At 43.3% G+C, this 21,059-nt stretch overlaps 1 protein-coding gene across 29 annotated transcripts in view; it reads right to left on the reverse strand.

Annotated features, from left to right (window-relative positions):
* Positions 1–21,059, reverse strand: part of Zfp385b (zinc finger protein 385B) — a 372,515-nt gene that overhangs the window by 73,072 nt on the left and 278,384 nt on the right. For 25 of the 29 annotated variants that reach the window (NM_001433355.1, NM_001433354.1, NM_001107736.3 and 22 more), the window contains 1 exon segment: positions 18,906–19,048. In NM_001433355.1, coding sequence (NP_001420284.1) covers positions 18,906–19,048 — 143 coding nt within the window. 29 annotated transcript variants of the gene reach the window in all.

Below are 21,059 nucleotides of genomic sequence, written 5' to 3' on the forward strand. Positions count from 1 at the left end.
AGACACAGAGAGGTAGTAGCACACAGGCTGCGCCGTGGCTGCCTTCCGCCGAGGATCGGCAGGGTCTCCGGGGCAGCAGCTCAGGGCTGGATCATATTTTAGACACTAGATGGTTCTCTAGATGGAACGTCAATAGAATCAGACATTTGTTCAGCCATCCCAACACTTTTCAAGAGGCTGAAACTGAAGCTGCATCCGATGTCTTTAAACAATTTAGCTCTGGAGGAAGGCTGTGACTAGGAAGAGCCCCCGTGCTACCCTATTAAGTAGGGGGTGTTGTTCAAGAATTTTAAAGGACTTTCTTTTATCCACTGCTGTTCTTAAGGCAATTTCACCTTGAAACCAATTATGTATTTTTGGTAATGTCCAAAAGGGATTGTTGGGGGCGGGCAGTAATGGGAGGTGGATGCGGAGGGAAACACCCATATAGAAGGGGAGGGGAAGGGGTTATGGGGCTGATGGACAGGAAACCGGGAAAGGGAATAACATTTGAAATGTAAATAAGAAATATCCATTTTTAAAAATAAAAATAGAAGAAAAAAAAAGAAAAGAAAAAAAATTGGTAAGCACAAATTACCTACACAATTCAGTAAGTCCATTGCTATTAAATACAATTAGAAGCCAGGGGTTCAGTATTAAGATATATGATATGATAAATATATCATCCATCCACTAAACATCCCTGGAGTTCTACTGTGGTTCAGATGATGTCCCAGTCTGCATGGAGAAATGAGTCAAAGATGAGAGAGAACGTAGTTTTAAGGTTGAAATGTGATGCTGTACATGGTAATTAATTGGAATCTGGAGGGTGAAAATCACTATTGAGCAAAATAAGAGGATATGGGGAAGAGACAGAAAGGAAAATCGGCCAGTTTTCTATGCTCCTTCCAACCTTGGGCTCTATGCTCCCTGTCTGGCCTTCTCATCCTTGGGTTATCCAGGAGCCTCCTCTCACTGTGTGACTTCAGTGTTGACCTGCATGGCTACTTGCTTTGTAATTCCTTCCCCTAGCTGCCTAATGATGCTGACAGACAACCAGAAGTACTGGTGAGGTTACTCTAGCTAGGGTGCATGGAGAGGGGAGCTCGTTATTCTCCTCCAGCAGGCGAAGAGGACCACTTATAATTTTCCCTGCACAGAAGAATAATCCTGGACTCGGAGAAATGCAATCGCTGTTCATTCTCAAGTTCTCGAGTTCTGGAGTCAGGCTTCATGCTTTGGCAGGGGTCTCTGTCCACACTCACCCTAGTGGAGGGACACTGCAGTGGATGGTGGGGACCATACATCACGCTGGCACAGCATGAGTCTAGAGCTTTTAGAATCCAGAAGGCAGCTACCCATACAGGTGTCTCGGAAAAGTGTCCCTGACTTTTCTCTTCTTGATTCTGTCTGCTCTTATATACCCTCCCCCGCTTTTATTGAGTAACTTTTGGGAAGCCATATAAAATTCTGGATTTTCTGCCCTCTTTCCGAATTGTAGCTGTTCAAACAGCACGTAGACAAACACTCTAAACATACTTAAGAGATTACTAGTTGGCAGAGGGCAGTCATCTTTTGCACCTGTCTTCCCTTTGCTACAACAAAGAGGACTTCAGTTACTAAACCCAGCAGTTTAGGACCTTCTGGAAGTTTGGTTAAGCATCAGCCTTTTAACTGTGACATTATCAAATTACTGGAGTACACAAAGACTAACCATTCCTTTTCATCCCTTTCTTTCTCAGAATCAGACTTAGGGGGAAAAACTGTGTGACAAAAGAGTCTCATTACATTTCAAATATTCATGAAACGACACATTTAAAAGTGATGCCTGCATTACTGAAGAGCAATCTCTCTCTAAAGTTACTTCAAAAACAGACACATGAAAGTACAAGGAGGGCCTTCTTGGGAACGAGTGTGTCAGTGGGGGAGAGAGCATGAGAGGCGGTGATGGGTAAAATGACTAAAGTTCATTACACACATGGATGAAAGTGTCAAGAAGCAAATAAACACCTTTAGAAGGCCTGGTCTCTCACTCAGTTCGGTTTGGGTAAGGGCTCTGAGAGAGCACAGGCACAAGTCCACTGACAAAGATGGCTTGGCAGAAGGAGAAATATTCTTGATCGATTTTGAAGAAACATTTTGTAAAGATGACTAGTCTGCATTTTCTAGTAGTTTTTCTAGAATCCCATGCAGAATACGCTTAAACTAATTTTTTTAGGTGTTAGGATTCTTAGAGATTAAGATTTTCCTTTAAATAATAAAATAAAATATAGTAAGATAGAACAAAAACGCAATGGAGTTGACAAGACCAACAAACAGAAGGAGAGGGGACCAAGACAAGGCACAAGAATCAGAGGCACCACTCATCCACACTCAGGAATCCCACTGATAACTAGAAGCTATCGCACACACGAGGAGGATCTGGTGTGGACCGGTGCGTGCTACCTCAGTCTCTGGGAGCTGATCTGAGCTTTGACCATGTTGATTTAGAAGGCCTTGTTTTCTGCTGTCCTCCACCCCCCCCCACTCTTACACTCTTTCCACCTCCTCTTCAGCAGGGTCCCCTGAGCCCTGAGGGGAGGGATTTGATAGAGACATTTCTTTTAGGGCTGAATGTTCCAAGGTCTTCAACTTTCTCCATAATGGAGAGACCCAGCTGTGGGTCTCTGTATTTGGTCCAGTTGCTACTGGAGGAGACTTTTCTGATGATGGGTGAACAAAAGGTACTGATCTAAGCATGTGTGTGTGCACATATTCACACATACAATATATGTGATATATATGTACATACACATATATATATGCATATGTAATATGATATAGTGATAGATATCACATATATGTATATCAGGATGTCATTAATTGCTCTCTCCTTCCTCTTTCTCTCCTATTTTATTTATTTATTTATTTATTTATTTATTTATTTATTTATTTATTTATTGAACAGGGTTTCGGTCGGTAGTGCAGGCTCATCTGGAACTCACTGTGCAGCCCAGATCAGCCTTAACCTCATGGCCATGCCCTGACCTCAGCCTCCCACGTGCCTGCTGCACAATGTTCAGCTCAACAGAGCACTTTTCAGCTGCTCTGAGTAGAAAGAATAATTTTGAAGGCTTACTTTCAGGCGGTCTTGTTGCTCTTCTGTTACCGGGAGATGTCATATCGTTAGCCATGTGCCGCTTACCAGCATCAGCCGTCTAATCTGACAGCAGATACTTGTATGTAGCAAATACTGTCACTACATATATAAAACGCTCTCTTTTCCTGGCTGCCCACATGCCTGGTGATTCCCCCACGCTACAGAAGATCAGAAGAAACGATTCAAAGTTGTGTGTGTGCTGCCATCTGACTCAAAACGCAGTGAGCTTTTATAGAGTTCAGTTTAAACAGAGAGACGGCCAACTTATCCCTGTGAAGATGCAGCCCCCGCCTACACGCACAGCCAGCTCTGTCGGGGTTATTGATGATCGTTTGCGAGTGTTAGACAGCCAGACTAAAGATCGGAGATTCTGTGGCCCAGGATTCCCATTCGGGGTACGTGTGTGCATGCCAACGGTCTGGCTGGTTGATCCGATGAGGGCATTAAGGTGCTGAGCTGAGCTCCAGAGGGAATGTCTGTTTTCCTTGTCTCCGGTCTTAAACAAGTAAATGTTGACATAGGACTGAAATCATTGGGAAAGGAAGTGTTTTTCCAGTTAGGGTACAAAGAACATTCTAGAAAGGTTCTCATTTTACTCTCAGTGTTCCTATAATTAAAATAATTTCTGGTCAAATCATAAACACAGGATTGAAGAGATCTGTGCTCATCTGCAAAGACACCGTGACAATACTTCCTATCACATTGCTACAGTAGGCTTTTGAAAGAAATGAGAAAAATTAAAGAATCTGCAAAGGAGAAGAAACCTATTTGGGATCAGTGAATAAACTAATGAGAATTTACCTCGGTTGCAAAATTTAATAGCTCTGCACGAGAAATAAAATAGTGGAAAATAAGATTAATATTTTCTTATCCCCCAGAGAAGTTACTTCCTTTAAAGTATTAAGTTTTATTTTTCTCAATAAAATATATTAACATTTTAAAAGTGCACGGTTGACAGTGAACTGTATGACACAAATAAATACCTATGATGTTGTCACAGTTCACTGTTCAGAGTAATGACAACAGGAATTGTTCTCACCAAGAGAATGCGAAATAAACACACTGTCTCCTGCGTTGTCTAGTATTGGGTCTCCTTGGGGTGAAATAAAACAAAACAATCTGTACATATGTAATTTCAGGAGCTCAGACTGAAGAATCTTTTCATTTGAGGGCAGTGATGAGTGATTGTTCTGTAACGTACTTAAAGAGAGCTATCCTAATGTTTGGAAGACGGGCTAGATAGAAGATCATCTTGAAAACTGGCTCCCTCCCTCCCCTCCTTCTCTGCCTCCCTCCCTCCTTCCTTCCCAATGCCCTGCTCTACTCTGATGTCCCCTCAAGACAGTCAAGGTTTCTTTACTGAATCATTTGCTCAGCTATCACTAGTTTGGCTGGCCACTGAACTCCCAAGATCCACCTGTTTTCAGTCCCCCACACTGGGGTCACAGGCTCTCGTAAACAGCTATTCCTGGTCCTTTATGTGGGTACAGGGAGTCAGAAATCTCTCAGGGCCTTGTGCTTGCATAGCAAGCATTCTTATTTACAGGCCCAAAGAAAGCTGGCCTTTTCTTTCCAAAAATCAACACTTGAAAGCACTCCCAAATATATCTATTAATTTCCATAACAGACAATTCAACGTCCCAGAATAAGTCTGAGGAATATTATTTAAAAATAGAATTCCTCATTATTTTAAGGGGGCTAAACCTGCACGCATGACACCTGATCCTGTGCGATGACGCTGGCAGCTGCGGTTTACGTACGACTGGTGCAAGATCTCCACATTCCTAAAAGCGAGGGATGTTTGCTTGCTTTCTGTATAAGGGCTAAGAAAACAGCACAAGAGCTTTCTGAGAGACCAGGGAGGTAATCACTCCTGATTTAAAAAATCAATACACCCATGGGACAGCAGAGTATATGAAAACGACGTCCTTTCAGAAAACGTTCTGCCTAAACTAGCTGGACCACTGCTCAAGACTCAATGTGTACAGCACAGCACTGGGAGAAATCCAATCCACAATGCAGAGCGAGAGGAGAGGAGACAGAAAGAGAACTCCTCTAGGCAGGAATGAGCGCAAAGACTGAACTACGGGCCTGTGTTATAGATTCTTAATTCTAAAACATGGGCATTTCCCTCTGTACACGACCAATAACGTGGCCGATGCTCGCACTGAGAACGCGGCAATGGAGATGTGGCAGGGAGTGCTCAGTCTGAAGAGCAGGTTCTCATGTAGTGGTAACATCTCCACAAGTATCCGAGTTACTGCGTGGCCTTGTCCAGTCTAGAACTTGCTTTGTAGACTGAGCTGGACTTCAGGAGACATGCTGGCTTTGCCTCCTAAGTGCAATGCTGGGACTAAAGCCACACAACTGCCATACCTCAGCACGCTTCTCCGTATAATTCTGCTCCGAGTTCTAGAATTCCCCCATCTCAACAGACTCCTAACTGGAAATTCAACACATTGACACACGAAAGAGGAATTCTAGTTGAAGCAGGTAGACCAGACTGGGTGCAAACCGGTATGGTTTTTAACTTGAAAGAGGAAAACAAAAACAAACAAACAACAACAACAACAACAAAACAGATATTTTGAGAATTTAGTGACCTGTGCAAACCTCCTCCTCTGTTGCCAGATGAAGCAGACAAGAATCTAAGACGCCAGGTAGTTTTATTGATCTATTATTTCTTCCTTCCTTTTGGTGAATCTTGGATGAACGACAAAGCCAAAATGATAACAGAACAGCAGGCAGAGCATTACATGCATTTCCACAGGGCAGGCGGCAGAGAGGACGTGACTTACAGACGGGGTATGGCCATCAACACCATCTTCCCTGTGACCTTCTCCAACAAGGCTCTACGCTTTCTAAAGTTTCAAGAACCTCTCAAAACTGTCCCCAGTTGAGGACCAAGCATTCAACACATAAGGCTGTGCAGACGTCTCCTATTCAAAGTCTCCTGGTGGCTCATTGAAAGCCGCAGGTACCGGAGTATTAACTTTAATAACGCCTGCTCCTCTCTCTGATGGCGAACAAAGGAGTGCACTCTCAGAACCGACCGTCGTCGTGTAGCTCTTTGCAGTCCCACCTTGTCAAACAGAATGTTTTAGGATTTTAATTGCCAAATAATCCCTGAGTGGTTTTATGGACAGGGACTATCAAAACTATTTTTTACTGTGTTTTCCCGTTCCCATTATCCCTTTGTGTGCTGAGTACGCGTGCACTTGCCAGCTCGCTTCAATAGAAAACACCTCTGGTTCAAGTTTGTTTTTCCATTTATGTTATAAAAATATACAATGGTTGTAAGGGAAAATAAAGAGCTGTGATGAAAATGCCTCACTTTGCTTGCAACCGTGATAATTGCTTTATTGAATAAAGCTTTGTTAATTGTATAGCCCGACATCCAAGATTTGTTCATTTGACTCGAAATTATTTTACATAAATGCAAGGAGGCAAGTTAGTTCAATCTAAAAGTAGTTCTAAATAGAGCCATCTTTGTTTTCTAAGTCTGTAAGAGAATATGCTTGTTTCCAGGGAAAGAAAATCTATCATCCAAACTTACTTCAGATATTCATGAAGACCTCTTTCTAAAGAGAGCCGCCATGAAATAGGAGAGGGGCTCCAATGAACAAACTCACCAAATTACCAATCCGTTTCTAATAAAAAGAAAAGCAGGGACGGGGTTGGAAGGTGGCTTGGCGACGACTGAGTTCGGATCCCTAACACTCATGCAGAGTGACAGTGCAGGGTATAATGTGCCTGTAACCACAGCACTGGAGCAGGGACGACGGGCACAGCTGACCAGTTCGGCTAGCGGACGAGCAGCAGGTTCCGTTTGACCTTGTTTCAAGGATACTTGACCCTTACGTCTGGCTTCCACACGAGCATGGATGGGTGCACACCCTGCGGATTGCTACACATAGACAACGACAATTAAAGAAAGGAAGAAAAGGCTTCATGGACAACGAGCTAAGTTGTCAGGAAGCACAGCAAGTGTCTCTCCATCACAAAACACTTAGTAGTGTAGTTGGAGCACGGGGGCACATGCCTGAGATCCCAATACTTGGGGGGTAGCGGAAGGGTGATGGCCATGAGTTCAAGGTTAGCCTGGCCACACATAAAGCAAACCAAAAGCTTGGCATTTTGAGGAAAAGGGTATTTAGAATGTATCTGTACAGTAGGAAGATTTTCAGAAATGGTCCTAAATTATTATTTTTTTTCATTTCCTGAAGTGAGTTCTTTCAGGGTGCTTGGTCACAGGATTCTTGGTCCTCTAGTCCTCAAGGCACTCGTCTGGAAATTTTATTGACCACTGTGCTTCTCCCGTCACGTCTAACATGTTTACTAAAATTGGTCAAATATCTCTACTGGTAATACAATTCCCTTCATTTAAAATATTTTGTATAATTGTCATGGAATCACCAAATACCAGCCAGACAACAAAATCACCCGTAATCTCAATGACTGGCAGTTATCAAAATACTTGAGTGTGACCAGCCCTCCTAAAGCTAGGGTTAAAAGCTATCCTCCAGGAATCAATCATGTTCTCAGCAGAGAAGAATATTTCAGGGATGTGAAAGCTGAAATGGAGACTATAATCTTTTGTGATTACCCTTGAGGCTGAAGTGAACGCAAAAAGGAAAGTCTATGAATTGCTGATAATTTCCTGAGATGACCCACTCCCAGGAAATTCTGATATTACTCTTGCACCGTAACAAAAGGACTGTTCCCCAGACGTGTGGCTTCAAAGAACTCCACATCTGGGGGTCACGAGAGCTACTCATCCATTATGGGCGCCAGGCCTGGGAAAAGGCAGCTCTCTCTGAAGACAATGGAAGGTCTGATTGCACCAGGACTCATCAGCTGTGTGGTACATACTGTCTTTTCTAAAAAGTTTCGGTTTTAGAATAACTGATTTAAAAAATATATCCATTTTAACTTACAAGAGTCCAAAGACTGATGCAGTTTTCTGCTGCCCCTGCAGGTTTTGTCTAGTACACATCTCCCTGATTAATTTTTAAGCTGATATTTTTATTTTGATGAAAAAAAATTGTTATACACATGAACTTACCCTGAAAGTCTGTATCATACTTAAGTGAGAGGCAATTACTCAGAGTTTGGGTGATTTAAATTCAGGAAAGAATGTGTCTGGAGAAGGGAAATGAGTCAGGTAAAAGTAGAGGGCTGAGGGAGTTCTCGGAATCAAAGTTCATTATCAGCATGTGAAGGATCGCCTGGTCTGTTGACTGTTCCTGGACCTAGTTAAATCACTTCTTCAGTGGCCATCCCTAGTTGTGGTTTCACTAATGAACGATGTGAACCAAAGGTTTTAAAGCCATCTTTAAATGAGTGAAAACATCATCATCTTAGCGTCCAATGGCAAAGTCTCATAGGGAAACAGCTCTCAGCTTCCCAAGTAATTTTAAAGAAAGACAGAGTACAATCAAATTAACTGTACATTTTTTTCTCCCCACCCTCCACCGAATACATCCTCTCCCCGGGCTTTCCTGAATTCACCTGGGACCATCTTCAGAGCTCCGAGGAAGTCAGGCGAGTCTGGTCTATGTGTATGGTCTGCCATTATCTCAGCCGATTGAACATACCATGAAACCAGGGACACGTGTTTAAACTAGAGCGTTCATTCATAAGCTCAAGTTCTGGGCCCCACGCATACAATCGCTATCTACGATAATCAGGGTTTCTCTAAGGCATGAAGCCAGCCCCAGCGGTGAACAGTGTTTACTCACCGAAGTTAAAGGGATCCCAGGGATTGAAATGCTACTATAAACTATGACTATTTGTAAGAATGCTGCCTTGCTATATTGAGTCACTCTGTAAGCATCTAATACGTAAAAGCATTTTAAATAATTCAAACTATTAGTGGGACATGTTACACGGCATTCTGCTCGCCACCGAAATAAAAAAAAAAATTTAATGAACTCTAGAAATTTCCTAAGTACTCAGCCATACTCGGTTCTCTATAAATATGGCCGCCAAAAACTTTCATTATATAGTGATTTGGATAGGGAGGTATTATCATGTCTGGTTTTAAGATGGAGAAAAATGGCACAATATGGCCTTCTCAAGCTCACTCCTATGCTCTGTGCAGAAAACAGAGCCCTCTCCCTCCTCGCTCCCACACAGACCCTGCCTTCCACACCAGCTTGACCTGGACTCAGGCTTTTCCACAGAGCCAGTCATGTGGAGTCAATCCTCGGGTCAAAGATGGCTTCTCCAAGAGGTGGAATATAATGAATTAGCGAGTGCTTAGCCTTATAAAGGACACACAGCAGTGATTGTTTATCATTGCTGTGTCTGGTAGCTTCCTCTCCTTTTGGGAGAAGCATCACTTAGAGCTTCACCTGGCTCTAGGATCTTCTTACTAAAGAGCAAACCTGTCTTCAAATACGGTATTTTCAAAGGGAGAAGGTTCCCTTTGTCTTCCTAACACTGTGTGCACAAGGGAGGCCTCTCAGTTTAACTCTGGAAGGATTTGTCAGGCACTTAAAATTCTGTCCCATGTGAAAAAGCTGTGCGAAGTGTGCGTGCTTCAACTCAGCTTAGGTGAGGTGGAGGCTAGCCCTTGCTTATCTCATTCTTTTCAGGTCTAGCCCACTCTGCTGGAAGAAACAAGGATTCTGTCAGATATCTCTGAAACATGCTAATGCCCTATGACTCCATGGAAATGAGGTGCCATTCATATAACTTATTTGTCACTTTTGTTTCAAGCATCTGAGCATAAAGAGGAAGTTATGAAAAACTACAGTCAAAGCTCAATTTGTGAAAAAGTCTTTCCCCAAGATTCCTACTAAGCTTGCAGATGTGTTTTAACTTCACAGATTGCTAAATAGCTCTCCAATTCATCTTTAGCACCCTCAATGCAGCCATAAAAGCTAAGAGACTGGAATATTCCACAGCGTGCTGCTCATCTGCAGAGAGACTTAACGCTTAATTCTGAGCACCAGAATCAAGGAGGAAAAGACAGAAAAAGAAGAACAAGAAAAAGCAACAAACAACAAAAAAACCGGTTACTAGATGGGCTCCCAAGCTTTTGGGGAACCACCACAACCAATCCCTGAGCGTTTGACTCAGAAAACCCTTTCCTGGGCGGTAGAGAACGTTTTATGTACCAGTGTTTCTCTGCTTTCTTACTGTTTCCCACTTTATCACAGGCACACAAAGGCTTGGTGACTGAGACCAGCTAACAATAGGCCATGCTATGCAGGTAGCTGACCACTTTCTCATTGGATTTAAGGCCTGCTACGCAGCAGGAAATGCATGTAAATGTTCATTTAAATTACGGGGGGGGGGGAAATACTGTAAGTCTAGCCAGGAACTGTATTTAAGAAACATCATTGAAAAAATAGGGTTTGAAAAAATTAAAGTTACAAAGAACTTTGGTTCTTGGGAATTTGGTTCTTGGTTGGGGAGCACACAGGCGTCACGGATGAACCTACGACTATTATTCTGCTAAATGGACCTAAGTATCCAAACACTCTCTAACGCCGGATTGCTACACCCAAAGGTCGGTGCACCTCTTAGATCTCATCAGAGAAGTTTCTTAGTGCAGTGGACCATGGTTAATGCCCAGGCTCACAACAGGTCAAAGTTCATGCAGTACATGTCGATGGAGTGCTCAGCCACAAATAGGTCATTCATTTCAAACTCTCTTCTCTACTCCCACCCTGCTGCCTGCTGCCTACTGCAAGGCTCAGGGACCACTGCAAAGGTCCCTGGAAAGACTGGAAGAGCTAAGAGTCAGAAGACAGGGTGAAAAGCTATCCTCTGGACATGACAGGACCTCCGTGCTCATAGACCCTCAGCAGCTATGGTTGTCTACGTATGACAGGCAGAAGATCAAGGCAACCCACATTCTAGTGTGGAGGTAGAAGGGATTCTGGAGCTGGCACCCCTAGCAGAGGAGCTGCACACAGTTGATGGCTTTTAGAGGAGAAATGGACAATTTTCTTTAAGTGACTTCCTGGTATACTGGTCATACTCCAGTGGATGGCCCCATGTCCTGAATTATATGAACAGTACAAATTGGGCTTGATGGTTTTGACGAAACAAAAGCAACATAAACTTGGGGGTGGGAATGGATAGAGAAGGAGTTGGGGAGGAGTGGGGCAAATACAATGAAAATGTCTTATACAATTCCCAAATTAATAAATTGTAGTTTTTTTTTTTTTGGTTCTTTTTTTCGGAGCTGGGGACCGAACCCAGGGCCTTGCGCTTCCTAGGTAAGCGCTCTACCACTGAGCTAAATCCCCAGCCCCTAAATTGTAGTTTTTAAAAGAACACAGCTGGAGGTCTCTTCCTAATTATCTAGAAAGTTAAGAATACACTGAGACTATGAGTTTAGAATAAGATAAAGTTTTAAAGAAGATGGCCCAATGTAGACACTCTTTCCAAGGTGACTGCACTCTTGAAAAATGCTGACCTGGGGCAGTGCCAAGGCTGAGAACCTATCTTGCCAGAAAAACCTAGTGAGCCCTCCAAGTACACATAATCCTTGAAACCCTAGCACTGAAGATTCAGCCCAGAGCACGTGAGTCTGAGACCTCAGGAACGAAAGGGGCATGGGAGGAGGACACGGCAGGATGGAGCTGCAGAGGTCTCTGCCTAGGCTCCCCACGCCTCACAGGGACCATCAAAATTGAGTCAGATGCTCCAGGGGGCATATGGTGAATTTCTGCTAGGGAGGAGCTGTTTGTCACCTTAACCTCTGCTCAGCACAATGGATGTAGCATCACACATACAGGAAATGGTTGAGTGGGCGCCTCAAACAATGACTTAGATAAGGAAAGGAAACCGAGGCACCTTTTACAGGCTTCTGTATGCTTTCCTTTACACACACACGTAGCATGGGGGCTTTAGCACAAGTTTCGAGGCTCCTGAGTGAACAAAGGACACAAGTAAAGATGGCATGTTGTGGTCTGAGGTGCAGGAACGTAAGTGTGCACGTGTGCTGTCACTGTGAAGTTGTGTCATTCCCCAGTGAACGCGTCTATGCGTTTTTTTTTTCCTGTGTCAAATTTTGTGGGGCTGTCTTCTAGACATATATTCTAGTAATATTGTACCTGTGGCTAACTATCTGTACAAAAGAAAAAAAAAACATTGCTAGCTTTTTATCACATTTTAAAAGTTTTCTTTTCCTTTTCTTCCAGATTTTGTGCATATCTCTGTGTGGGGGTATGTGCACGTGAGTGCAGGTGCCTGGAGCGGCCAGAAGAGGGCAGTGGAGTCCCTGAACCTGGAGTAACAGGCATGTGAGCTGCCTGACGTTACTGTTGAGAAATGAACTCAGATTCTCTGCAAGAGCAGCAGACGCTCTCAAGCTATCCCTCCAGGTCTGCTATAAATGTGGTTTTTTTTTTTTGTGATCATCTCAGAAGTTTTGTTGATCAATGTTCTAAACACCATAGTGGGCAACAATTTCTACCTCTTTCAAGTGATTCTGAGTAACTGCAGAAGACTTTATCTCAGTGTATCTTAATATCACACACCTCAAAGCTGGTGGTGGCTCAGGCTTTTAATCCCAGCTCTCCTGGAGTGGGAGTGGGGGTTAGGGGAAGGCAGGAGGATCTCTATGTGTTCAAGGCCAGCCTGGTCTATGGATGGAGTTCCAGAATAGCCAAGGCTAGGCAGAGAAACCCTGTCTTGAAAAAATGTGTGTGTGTGTGTGTGTGTGTGTGTGTGTGTGTGTGTGTAATGAGATATGATATGTATGTGACTTATGACATAACATGAGATACATGATATCATATCACATGATATATGTGATAGATGATATCTATGCGATATATTATACATCACATACTTCTTCAGAACATATATAAGAGGAAGACTCCTTAGTTTAAAGTTATGATCAAAAACATAATTTCAACCACATTTTTTAATTAGGCAGGGATAAGGCATAAGTGTAGTTAGACATACTAGCATCTATAAAATATTAAATATGTGACTTTTCAATGCTAGCAAGCACTGTTAAGAGTATAAAAATCAGACCCAAAGAGCATAAAGATTCACCTTGGGTTACATCAGCTGAAGCACTCCACCATACAGGAGCAAAAGAGAAATATGTACTTGGATGTAGAAATAAGGATGAATGTACTAGAAGCAGGTAAAAAATTGAGTGTCCCAGGTGATTTCAGGGTGTCTTACCATGACATCGCCTGAGTCACCAGCATAAACTAATAGCAAAACAGAAGTGATTTTAATTTCTGATCTTTTCCTCAGCACCGGTTGACAAAAGCATCATTTCTATTCTAAGAAAGAGCACCTCGGAGTGCTTGTTGATACTTCCCGGCTATGAATGACTCAGACCGCCAGGGCATCTAGAATGAGAAGGTGACTTGCTAATGGCATTGGTGACCTCACAGCTTGTCATGCATGACTCAGACAATCACACAGTGGTTTGAGACTCTGAAATCATCTCTATTCTCTTCCGCACATTTGATCATGTGCGAGGAAAAATAATTTCAAGCTAAGTGGTGAGATCAGATTTCCCCCCCTAAAAAAAAAATAAAGGCCTCGAGCTTCTTGTAGTAAGGCAGCAGCTGTGCCTGTAGGTTCCTGGAGGAGGAGCAGACATAGCCGGACCTGAGGAGAATTTCATATAAACAGGCTCATAAAACACCTGTCAATCCACAGGGACACTGAGGGATGGCTGCGGTCCCCAGGCACCTCTTGAGTACAGTTAGAGCTCTGGAGAGGCACGTTCACACATCTGCTCCTATATGCAGAGTGCTGCTTCTTGGGTGAGGCTTTATCTACTGATACACATGCTCAAGTAAGCTGGGAACACGTCTAATCAGAGCTCATGGAGCAAAATACCACAGGACTCCATGGGTGGACAACAGGACTTCATGTTCTCACGCTCTTCGAGGTTGGAAGTCTCAGATTCGGTCTCAGATTTAGGACTATATATGACTGTGCACATACACATACATAGGTAGTAGCCATCAGTGGAATAGGAGGCTATGGATTTGAAGGAGAGGAGGAGGATTTGGAAGAAGAGAAGGAAAGATGTATTTATAATCTTAATTAAAATATAAATTTTAGTAAATTGGTAACAGGTTGAAATTGAGCAGGGGCAGGTTGGTGAGATGATTCAGTCTGTGATGTTAACTATGGACAAGCATGAGAACTGCAGTCAGCAGATGGGACGATGCAGGCAGAAGACTTGATAGAAAGGAAGCTGCTTCTGATGGACAAACACAGGCCACAGGGGCAGTGGCAGGGGTGAGCCCCAGCGTGTACCCAGGCAGGAAAGCCTACTGGGTCTTGGCTATGAAGGTCAAAACCTTAAAAGGAATTGATGTTTGTGTTTTCAAGGTCTTGTGTTTATAAATGACACAAACCAACCCTCTGTGCAGCCTAACCACTGAGGCTGGAAGCCAATCTTGCCAGGCTGTGGCCATCGGGGGCCCAAAACATCAGCCTCCTGATGGCCATTTAGTGTCCTTATCATCTCCTCTCAGCTTTCCTGGATGGGGTCTTATGCTGTTTGTTTATTCTTTTTTAAAAGACTTATTTACTTATTGTAATACACGTAAACATTTACCTACAGGTATATGTATGTGACGTATGCGTGCCCGGTGCCCTCTGAGGCCAGAGTAGTGAGCGCTCTTAAGCACTAAGCCATGGATCTTTCTGGTGCCCTGCTTACTCACTACATAAAGCATAGAGAGATTCTCTCAGTTGTGCAGTGTGAGGCAAGACGACCTCTAAACGAATGCTGGAAAGTGTAGGTTCTGCACTGTGTAAATTCACCAGAGAACAAGGCACCTATTTTGTTTCAGAGCTGTGGTTCTCAGCCTGTAGGTCTGGACCCCTTTGGGGGTCAAACGACACTTTCATATCAGATATCCTGCTTATCAGACATTTATGTTAAGATCCATAACAGTTGCAAAATTACCGTTATGAAGTAGCAATGAAAACAATTTTAAGGTTGGGGGTGGGGTCGCAACATGAAGAGCTGTATTAAAGGGTTGCAACATTAGGAAGGTTAAGAACCTCTGTTTTTTAGACTATGACAGAATTAATTCATTTTGAATTCTTATTCATCATGCAGTATTCTGCTCTTCTATAAAGAAAAGAGAAAACATTAAATGTTTGTTGTTTGTTTATAGAGGCATGGTCTTCTTATGTAGCCCTGGGTGGCCTGGAATTCACTGTAGATCAGGCTGGCTTTGTTCTCCCAGAGATCTGACTACCTCTGCATCCATAGTGCAGGTGTGCACCACGACACCTGATTATGTCTTTTTAAAGGAATTCCTTTATTTTTATTTATATGTGTATGCATACACGTGTGTGTGGAGGCCAAAAGAAAGCAGCCGAGCTGCAATTACAGACAGTTGTGTATCAATTCATATGGGTTCTGGGAACCAAACTTGGGTCCTCTGCAAGAGTGGACACTTCACTTAATCACAGAGCCATCCCTCCAGCCTCCAAATACATGCATTTTAAACTAACTTGAAGAAGGTAACAAATTCTAGAGTTTTCAAAACATTTATCTTTGGTCTTGGTATAGCAATAGAATTGGTACTTTTCAGATAAAAGTTGATTAAGGTTTTAATCATTTATTACCACTTTTCGTGTTTATTAATAATGGCATTGGCTGTAAAGAAAGTGAAAGCACAATTCACCAAGCTTCTCAGAGAAAGAGTAGATAATAAACTTTTAAGATTTGCCAACGCCACTACAGCTGTTGGACGAATACATTCTGCTTCAGCAGAACTGGTTACAGACGTTTGTATTTCATACTGAAAAAGTCATTTCCTCTTTTACTTAATGATTCTGCAGGAAATCTTCTAGCATGTGTCCAGCAAAGACAGAGAAAGATTTCTGATTGGGCTTTGTTCCCAGTGAATGAGGTGGGAGGTGACATAGGCCTAAAGAGTCAAGGGCCTGAAGCGCCAGAACGAAGTTTCACAGTGAGGAGATTGTAATTCCGGGCCGGGCTCCTCCTCCTCACAGTAAGGGTGAAAACCACTGACTCACTCGACAATGTTGTGAGGCTTGATTACCTGAAGGCATGGAGATTATCACAAATACGTGATAATTTAGTACAATTATTAGTAGAGGTATAAAAACATTTCCCTAGGAAAGTGGCCAAAGATGTTCTCAAAATCTCCTAGAAAATTTCCTAAGTGAATTGGGTGCTGGGATGGAAAAAAAAGCAATTGGGAAAAGGACAGTCATTTAACCTGCAGCTCAGACAAACACACACGCACACAGATACACATACACACACACACACATATACACACACACACAGAGATACACACACACACAGATACATACACACAGATACATAGACACACAGAGACAGACAGACAGACACGCAGAGACAGACACACACAGACACAGACACACACAGAGAGACAGACACACATACAGACACAGACACACATACAGATATAGACACACATATAGATACAGAAGTGTATTTGTGTGTGTGTGTGTGTGTGTGTGTGTGTGTGTGTGTGTGTGTATCTGTGCATTTGAGAGAGGGCTCCACCATGGAGCCTTGGCTGATTTGAACTAAAGATCTTCCTTCCTTAGCTCCATTGGTCCTGCAAATGTTTACACTACTGTGCTCAACAAGACAAGACAAAAGAAGTCCATTAGGACTGGTTTAATTTTTAATATAGCACTAGAAGGAACATGTCTTAGATTTAGTAAACTGAGCAAAATCAACATCTCTGGTAGGCTTTACTTTTATTATAGTATCTGTGGTAGTTGTTTTTTCACTGTGGTAATCAAGTAACATCTATATTTAAAAATTTAGAGCTTATTTTCTTCTAAGAAGTAAAAAAATCTTTATAAGAATATTCATTATTAATACAGTATATCATAAGATTGTTATGCACAATAAACAAGTATGATTTGTCAGTGCATCTGTGAGCCCTTTTGCAACATCAATAAGCCAATGCAAACTTTAATTTTTATGTTAAAAGACTTTTTTAAAGTATTCACTTTATTTTTGTTTAATAGCCCTTAAAGAGAGACACAAGGCATGCAAGACATTTTGGAAGTTGACAATAGTGACCCACAGAACATGGCTGAGTATCTGAGCTTGCAAAAACCATCTGCAATCAGGTATCTGCTACATGTGCTGCTCTGAGGAGGAGCTGGGAGGGCGGATACCAGCCAGCTGTTGACAGCGCACTCCTAGTAAGGGAAGAGTGTGACCAGGGGCAGAGAATCGAGCTTTCATTTTGCCCGAAGTGCGGATATTTTATTTGAAGCAGAACATGTTTGTAAGGCATCTATAAATTCCTGTGGGCAAATTTAACAAAAAATATTGTGTTACTTGGGCTAATAGTTATGTGTGAGACTTGCATTAAAAAGCAAAAACAAAGGTTCACATCCTTAAGAGCTCCATCACTCGGGGTGCTTACCAACACCAGCTCCCTTGTGCTGCCGACCACAGACACAAGAAGAGGGAAAGACAAGTGAAGGGCCCCCAAGGGTCCCGAGTACAGCATCCTGTCTGGAATGATTGCAGACTCTGTGGCAGACTGGATTTCAAGCTCTCTGAGATGCCTGATACCTCACAGTGGGAAGCTCACTCTCTCACATCGGCTGGATTCACCTGACCAAGGCAGGCTGGATTTATCTTACTTCTGTGTTCCTGTGGACTAGAAACCATGCTTTCCTTTTCAGGCCTTAAAACAAAACCCAAACCAAACAAAAAAAGCTCATTGGCCTTGGCTAGAAAATAGACCCAAAGAAACCAGAAACATCCAACCATTTGCTTGCCAAGTCAAAGGCAGAGCCTTTACCAAGCTGTCTATGCTTCACCATTCAGCACTAGGCCCCAACAGAAGGCCTGTCAACAGATTTTATTTACAACCCTTGAGGAAAAACCCTCTTGCTGTTTTCACTTCTGCGGAAGATAAGTTTGCAAAGGAGGGACATTTGGCAGTGCCTCCAGAGCATACTGTCTGCTGCTGGTGATAACACGATTATTTGTTTTGATCATGGCTGCATCTACAATGGCCTTGTTCATGGACACCATACTGCTCCACAGAGTCTATTTATCTGGTGTGGATGGAATGCATGTGTCTCCTCAGCATTCAACCTTTCTCCTGCCAGAAGTTTCCAACCTGCCCAGAACCCTGCTGTTCAAAGATGTCAGCTCTACTTGGCACGCCTATGAAACGTCTTTCATTCATCTGAAAGGAAGTCGGCTGACTAATGTGAGCACACGCATCAGTGTGGGCTAGTATTCATTGCGTGTGTATAACAGGGACTAGCTACACACTGTACAGATAACTAAAACATGGGTGTAAAATTAGTATCTTTCCTCTTGGTCAGAGTTAGATTCGTTAACTCACAAGAGCCGCTCCTCCCCCTCCCGCTCCCAAATAAAAACTCTGTTTATATGGAAGTCATACTTTATTTAAAACATCTCCCAAATAAAAAGGCACCGAGAGAGATAAACCTTGCAGTTGCTGCTTTTCCTTCATAATAAAAATTGGAAAAATCAGTGTGGCTAGATGTCTCTCAATGTGTTCTTGGGCACCTCAGGAACGAGAGATGGAAAGCCGCTGCAGAGTTTGTCAAAAGTGGACACTGTGCCGGGCAAATGCCATCCGTGGAGAGATTAGTGAAGTCTACCTGCAGCTCGTTTGGTCTGAGTTCCCTGACTGAGGCAGTTTTCCCAGTACAGCTGAGTGGCAGAACCTAAACCACACCCCTTGGAAACAGACTCCGCCCATGGCCTAATCTGAAAGAAACGAGATTTCGGAGACCCACGGGAAATATGAGTGCATTTACTCACTGTGTTAAAGTTCGGAAAGAGCCCTACGGCGGAGCTACTGTCCACTGGAAAAGACATAAACGGTTTGATGTCCAGCGAAGGCTGCATCATCAGGGTGGGTGTGCGCACGAGAGCAGGAAGGGTAGTGGTGTGGCATGCGCTGCCTGCCAAGAACAAAGGAGAACACAGTCAATCTCTCACACCCATTTCCCTCTCAAGCTCCCAGTGCCCGCGCAAGGCTGCTGAGCTGTGACCTGCAAAGGCAAGAGTCGCAGATGCAAGCACCCGGCAAATACAGACCAAAGGATCTCCTCAGGGGCTGAGACCCATGCAGAAAAGGTGCAGAAGCCAAGGGTTTCTCAGGGTCAGGTGACACACTGTCCCCAGGTTCCACCCGCAGGCGCGGCATAAGGGGAATGCCTGGGCGTCCAACCCTCCTGGCACCTTTGAGAACCCATGAAACCATAAACTGCTGGAGAATAAAGGAGGGGCCTCTCACGATCCTCTCTGCTATTGGGAGTTAAGTGGCCAGCAGCCTGTTTTACGCAAACCAGAGATAATTATCAGGGTTTTTATGAGGAAGGAAACTTGGATTTTGGCAGTTACTGGCTACATTTGTGACTCAATTTGTCCTCTTAAAAAATGATCACGAAGTTGTTCTTACTCTCAGGGGAAACAGGAAGTCTAGACATGGGATGGCTAGGGAACACAAGACAGCAGGTGATAGTTTGACTGCAGATGGGGAGTCAGGGACAGGAACTCAACATGTCTTCGTTTTTTACACCTAACGACCTTGTGTTCTTTGGGCACCTGTCCCCTGAATAGTTATATTAGCCGTTCTCTCCCCCTTGGTATCTGGTTTAATGCAGGCCTTGGTGATTCAGAACGATGTTGCTGGCCTCATTGGCTCTCTGGGAGGCAGGCTCAGGCATGCTTTGTGTGAGAGCCTTTACACTTCTGTAGATGTGTATGCTCCTGTGAACTCATGCATGTACAGACCAGAGGTCAGCATCAAATGTCATTCCTGCAGAACCCGATGCCTTGTTTTCTGAGTCGGCATGTTTCACTGGTATTGGCAGGTCTGGTAGGCTTGGGAAGTAGTCAGCAGTCAAGGATCCTGCTGCCTCTGTCTCCCCTGAGCTGAGATTGCAAAAGTAATCTCCCACAGTGTGCCACCATGGCTGCTTCATGTGGGTGCTGGGGGTCAAACTCATGGCCTCACCAGTGTATGACTCACACTTTATCAAGCTACCTACATAGTCCCATGCATGTATGTATGTATGTATGTATGCATGCATGTATGTAGGTATGTATGCGTACATTCTAATCACATATCAGATAACTCACCCACTTAAACTATAAATTCGATAGCTTCTTGGCATGTTCACAGAGTGGTAAATGGGCATCACCTTCGCATTCAAAACACTTTCATGACTTAAACACTACAGGTAGCAGCAGTAACCCTTTCCCATTTCATCCAACATTTCTAGCGCCTGACAACCAATAATCAGTTTTCTTTATGTACAGATTTATCTGTCCAGAACACGTCACTTAAATAAAACCATACCGCATGTCTTCTGTGACTGCCCATTTGTTTGAGATTAATGCTTTCGTCAGAGTATGGTGCCTTTTCCAGGCACAATGATACAATAGAATATCACTGGCACGGTCAGGTCGGGGGCACTTGGATCTATGTCACTTTGAGGGTATCCTTAAGAGGGTGAAACTTCCACAACGCCAGCCGCAGCGCATGGGGGCACAATAATTTAATTGCCTAGAATTCCTCCCTTGCTTCAAGGAGAAGTGAGTAGTGTGGGAAAATGCCCTCACTATTAAATCTATTAAACGCCAGTGGTATACCCATGCCAGGCCAAACCGGAATGGCCTTTAAGTGTCCCCAAATCACTGAAGTTTCAGCCTCCAGCATACCTAGCTCTTGTGATGAGTTAAAAAAAAAAAAAAAAAAAAAACCAAACCAACCAACCAACCAACCACCCCCAAACAAAACAAAACAAAACAAAACAAAACAAAACAAAACAAAACAACAACAACAACAAAACCGACAATAAAAAACTGGTGGCATGTTACCAGTCAGTTGTGGATAGTATTGGCAATCCTGTTGATTGTGTGTGTGTGTTCATATGTGTATGTGTGTGTGTGTGTGTGTTCATATAT

This window comes from Rattus norvegicus, chromosome 3 (genome assembly GCF_021556685.1).
Source record: "Rattus norvegicus strain SHRSP/BbbUtx chromosome 3, alternate assembly SHRSP_T2T, whole genome shotgun sequence".
Classification (NCBI taxonomy): Eukaryota; Metazoa; Chordata; class Mammalia; order Rodentia; family Muridae; genus Rattus; species Rattus norvegicus.